At 31.7% G+C, this 6,000-nt stretch overlaps 1 protein-coding gene across 1 annotated transcript in view; it reads right to left on the bottom strand.

Annotated features, from left to right (window-relative positions):
* Window positions 1–417: 417 nt before the first annotated feature.
* LOC111039624 (locomotion-related protein Hikaru genki) overlaps window positions 418–6,000 on the bottom strand; it is a 90,350-nt gene continuing 84,767 nt past the window's right edge. The window contains exons 9-10 of the mRNA XM_022323209.1: window positions 5,362–5,541; window positions 418–2,032 (exon numbers count right to left, since the gene is read on the bottom strand). Of these exons, the coding sequence (XP_022178901.1) occupies window positions 1,824–2,032; window positions 5,362–5,541 (389 nt within the window). The 3' untranslated portion in view covers window positions 418–1,823. The remainder of the gene's footprint in view (window positions 2,033–5,361; window positions 5,542–6,000) is intronic.

The following is a 6,000-nucleotide window of genomic DNA, read 5'->3' as shown; positions in this document are numbered from 1 at the left end:
GTTTGTAGTTTGTACCAAAGTACCTAATAATCATTGCAACTAATTGGCTTATGATATTCAAATATTTAAGTGTTAATAATTACATTATGGTAATAGTACTGGTGTAATATGCATAAATCACCGCAAGATAAATTATTTTGCAAGTTGTCAAATATCGAATAAATGAAAATATAATCAATGATTAAAAATATTTTTAGTTTGTAGCTATTGCAGCGCAGAGATGTATTGCAAGTATTGCCTCTCGCGAAAACCATCGCAATTTTCTGTCGAAAACGGCCAAGGGATTTTATTCCGTTTTGCCGAACGGAAGGATAAAAACGTTTTATATTTTTCCATTTTCATTTGACGTCAATTACATAAGTTCAAATACAATAAAAAGAAATAAAAAAAAAAGAGAGAGAGCAGAAAATAAAGCTAGGCAAAGCAGGTAGTCAGAAAGTCCGCACAGTCAGAATTATCGCCCTTGGCCGTAAATATACCTATAGTTACTCGGAAATCCAGCACAATTGTCGGGATCAAACCTGAGCCACTGCTTTATGGGGGAATTTGACAGATATATTATTCTATATATAATATACCGTTGACATGAGCTTTCCGTGACAACGTTGCGTAGAAGTGTCCAATAATATATTTACGCCATGATTGTAGACGGCTTTGAAAAACAATTTATAACAATATTATCGACTCGACGCACTTGAATTGAGGCTGGTCACGTCACAGTGCCGTTATACTTGCAATGATTTTAGTTGTATAATAAACCTAATAGTACGTTATAATTGATTGAGGAATGTACAATGTAACGGTATCGATAGTATAGTAAGTTATAATCATAAATGAGTAACTATTATTAGACGAGTTGACGGGTGGATATAGGTGTGGGTAATGACGTAATGAGGTGTATACATTATTGTTTCGATCCTGGTCGATTGAACTCGGCCAGTCGTTCGTCGAGGACGATGTCGCGTCGTTATGTCTCGATTGACGGTAAAATTACCATGTCAAATATTATTAGTACTTAAACATAGTGCATAATATTATTGTTATGTTTTGCATAATCGGTAGTCGTCTGCAGGATTAGGAGGTGTTAACTATGACGTGGTTAGATGTGCCTACGTTAAGCGCAAATAGAGTTTAAAATTTGGGGAGAGGGTTTGAATGTGAAAATCGATGTGATGATATCGTGCAATTAACGAAGACTTAAAATCACTTTTAATAGCTCCTCTTTGATCGTAATATCACTATATTTTTAAGTGGCATACTTTTTCGCAAAAAGTTAAATAGTACATTTTTACGACTAAAGTTTAAAATATAACAAAATAATGGGACCGATTTGTTTATACGTGTATCGTGTAATAATACAAAAATGAATATCGTCTAATGACGTTTGATATAAATCATCAAGATGCTGACCACCGGTGCCTATATGTCATGGTATACGTTGCATGTTGACAATACTCACCGAATAAATATATAATATTATACAAAATACTATGTTAACACATAATTATATAATTACAATTTACATTTTTTATACCTATGTATCGTTCCGTAATATTTGTATTTCTTTCTAATACATCTCTGGGGGCATTAAAATCAAGCCACTTATGTTACCACCCCCTCTTATTTGCACCTACGGCTATGAAAATACACAATATTAAAATTACAACTGTACGTATAAATACTGTTATATTAGACATATTACACCCCATTATGACTATATTATTATAAAAAATCCGTCGGTGGTGGTCGTAGGAAAGCACACTCGCCACGAAACCGCGTGTTCGTCCACCCGGAGACGTCTTGATCGGATCGCCGTCAACCGATCACACGTTAGTGTACTGTATGCATTCGGGCAGTGTGTGCGACCACGTGCCGTCACCAAGGCATACAGGTGGGCTGGCCTCCAGCGGAAGTGGCAGAACATATCCTGCCAAGCATGTGATCTTCAACTTGTCACCCGGCACGTACCAGAACTTCAGTGGTATGATACGGCCGTTGGGCGGTTCCCCCGGGTACTCGCATCTGGCCTTGCCTGCAATATTATCAACATTCAAAACACACACCCAAGCGCACGCGCCCACAAATTCGTTTCGTTATGATCAATGGTGGTTCAAGATATTGTATTATAATTTATTGCATAAGACGTACGCCGACCATTAGATTGTTTAAGGGGCAAGTTAAATTAAAAGTACGAAAACCCTATTTTTAGATATCTCAAATACTATATTATGGTTGGACCCACGCAATTTAAAAATGATTTCATTAATTTTTTTACAGTTAATCATCTAGTATGAAAAAAAATAATTAAATATATAAGAACACAATGTTAACATAAACACATAAACTTGCGGTGTTCATTAATTTTTTTATCAAGAGCCATAAAAAAAATTTGGAGGTACAAAAATTTAAAATTTAAAAATTGTTTAACTTAGTGTCATTAAATATAAATAACTACTTAAAGTTATTGATTTTTGAAAATTATATGGGTCATAAAACTTATCATCAACTCAAAGTTTAGTTATGAACGGCTTATTATTTCAGGTAATTGTTGATTTATTAGTTATTCTTTAATTTTCATGATGAGTACATGCAGGATATCTTACAATTTTTAAAAATGTTTGAATTTAACTTAATTGTTTTAAAATTGTTCATGGCGTATGAATAGTGTACTCTGGAATGTCACCATTACTACTGATCGAGATTGCGACTGTGATCAATCTCATCTTTGAAAATATATTTCCCAGTTTATTTTCACCTATAATAAATTCCCACGACCGAATATTATCGATTTATTATTCCGTACATAGTGACTACTAGTGTCTGTGATCATTTATAACCAATTTATTTTCACCGTACATAGTCTCCGTGGTATAAGGAATAGACAGGACAAAGTGCCGTTTAGCGTAAGTGATCACGGACCGTAGTTGGTCACTCTTGAAATAAACGTTATTTTCATTATTCATTAAAATTTAAAATTAATAAATAAATGCTAATATATATCCACAATATATTTTGAGTTTTATCAGAGGTATCTAGATTATTTTAAAAAAAGTAATCGGATCCTGGTTTGGTTTTGGTAGTATACACTATAGTTGGTCATGAATTTTTCATGCTTAAAAGATGTATGTCACGGAGGACAGTCAAAATAATATTATAGGTACGAAAATACGCAACGGAAATCGATCAAACTGGTTAATAAATATATAATAAGATTGTGTAAGGTGCAACAATATAGTTCTACGTCAAAATACCTCAGTCATAATATCTCCAACGAAATAACAAAATGTAATAACTAACCATAATAACAATTCAAATATATAATTAAGTATTTTTTTAAATTGAAGAATATTTTAAACTATATAAATGAGTTTCTGAGCATTAAATTTATATGTGAAGGATTCCCATTTAAAAAAACTGTTTTTACAATATTAATTTTTTATTTTAATAAAATGGTTGTACTTATTACTACTAATTATTTTAGAATATTCTAAAAAAACTTATAAAAACAATTCAAAAATCCGTGTTAAAAGGTAAATTAAATTAAGTGAAAACAGTGAGCTCACGATACACGGTTAACTTACCATCAACTAAATAACGGTTAATATTATACAAACAGTTTAGATAAAGTTCCATTACTGTACTTTCTATAATCACAACTTTTATAAAAGAGGTTAACCAGCTTTGAATGAATATTCAAGCGAAATAATTTTTCTATAATAATTTTAAATGGGATATTTTGACGTGTCATCCGACAATATATGTATTAAATGAACGTTTTCCAGATAAACTGGTAAAATATTATATGAAATAATATTATGTATTTTATTATTATAAAAAATAGACGAGGGATTTTTTATTGTCAAAACAATTTCAATGTACCACGTTATAGCGTTTTTTAATAGAAATGGAAATGATAATAAAATATTCTTAGAAACAAAGAATGTGTCAGTCTATATTTATCCACACAAATCGTATTCTTGAAAGCATTGATACGGTAACCTACTCTACGGCAACTCGTAAGTGACTTCTCTGTTTTTTTCTAATGAGAAACATTTTTTTATATGGAAAATTATTGTGATAACACTATAGCAGAATGTGTGGTGTCTGTCTTAAAATCGTATAGTAAAGGCAATTTTTTTCAGAAGAACTTACTTTATATTATTATACTTTTTATATTATAGTGAATTAACACATTGTCAAACTTAACGGTTATACAATTATCTGTGTTTGAACAGTGGTTTTACGATGTTTTAGTTTCTTATTTCAAAGATTTAACCACACAAAATTGGTTCTACCGAATTTGTTATGTTGTATTTTCGTAAGACAAGTACAGCACATATTATGATGGGTAAACCATTAACAATGTTCAAATGTACAATAAAAGAAAGTAGTTTAGAATTGAAAAAGTAAGAATTTATATCGCCACAGCACATTTTTTTAATGGTATTAATAATTTAAGTATTTGCTGATAATATAGTCTTTAAGTAAATAATATACTTAGAACTTTAAAAAAAGTAGAATTTCAATAAATAGATTATTAAAGAAGAAAAAAGGTAGTGTGAGCAAAGAGTATGCTTATTTCTTGGTGAATGAACATGTATAATATTATCATATAACAATTTTAATAAGCCGTATGTATAAAAGATATATTTTAAATAATAATTTACGTAAATAGATGAGGCAGTTTTGTGAGTTAACATGTCTGTGCTGCAACTAATTTTATTGTCTACTTCAATACTGTCTATTATAAATCTGGATCATGTATGAGTACCTACCGAGTGCGTACTCGAAATTTATCAAAATCTTAACCTGATGTACTTTAATTTTGGATTTATACTTTCATTAAATCATGTAAAATTGTAAGGTTTATGCATGTGAAGTGTAGGAGTCTATATATTGCTTTCCTATTGAAAACATTAATAAATAATTTAAATGGCTTATAGTAATATAATATATATTATAGTAGCATAACGGTGAAAGCACAATAATTTCGCTTAAATTTGATAAATATTTTGTATTTTTATTTTTTGAAATTATTGTAAAATAATAATACTATTCTACAATAATTGTGTACCGTATGCATTGAAAGCAGTCCATTTCAAAACAAGTGGTAACTACCTACTTAAAACGGTTTATGTGAATAAACGTTCATATAAAAACATAAAAATGTTATCCTATTATGGTGAATATTTTGCCCTGTCACATTATTTTTATGTACGAAATATTGTTTCATGTGGTGGAATAAATAGGTATTAAGCAATGGATTTGAACTTCAAAGCACGTCGCGTATAGTTTCTATAGCATTAAACAAAATGTAAACAGTAAACTTTTATCTGAATCTAAAAGTATATGCATGCTCACAGTATGGCGTGGAGTGTGACCAAGTGCCATTTTCTGTGCACACCATGCTGGGTTTTCCGATAAGCTGATGTTTTTCACCACAAGAAAACTGCACCACGGAACCAACGACATGACGTCCTGGTGCCGAATCTTCGATGAGGAGACCGTTGAGTGGCACGACCGGCGATGGACATAGAATTTCTGTAACACAAAACACAATGCGATGGTCAACATACTATTATTATTGTTGTCTATTAAGTTTCATTTAAAACTAAACTAACTAGATTTAATATTGTTTTCACTGCGATAATGCGATTTCCGCGGATTACCCGATATACTATTTGGTAACATATTATTATCACTAAATCGTAAAAAAATACGGAAGAATAAATCACGAATGTAATGATTAGCGATGTTCTGAGAAACGGATGCGACAAACGTGTTGCCAGCAGCAACATTGCAGCGGTCGCATTACTAGGTCGCCTAATTCGTCAACCGCAGTATTGTACCAGCATCGCGCATCGGTACCATTCTGCGGCGACGATCGACCAAAATATTATACTGCACCAGACGATGCGTCAAATATCGACCCTGGCGATAAAGCAATTTCGGAATACTCGACTGCTGGATGTTCAAAAGGCGCACAACGAATTCGACCAA

This window comes from Myzus persicae, unplaced genomic scaffold (assembly GCF_001856785.1).
Source record: "Myzus persicae strain clone G006 unplaced genomic scaffold, MPER_G0061.0, whole genome shotgun sequence".
NCBI lineage: Eukaryota > Metazoa > Arthropoda > Insecta > Hemiptera > Aphididae > Myzus > Myzus persicae.
The sequence above is the reverse complement of the archived record's forward strand: the minus strand, read 5'-3'. Positions and strand labels throughout refer to the sequence as shown.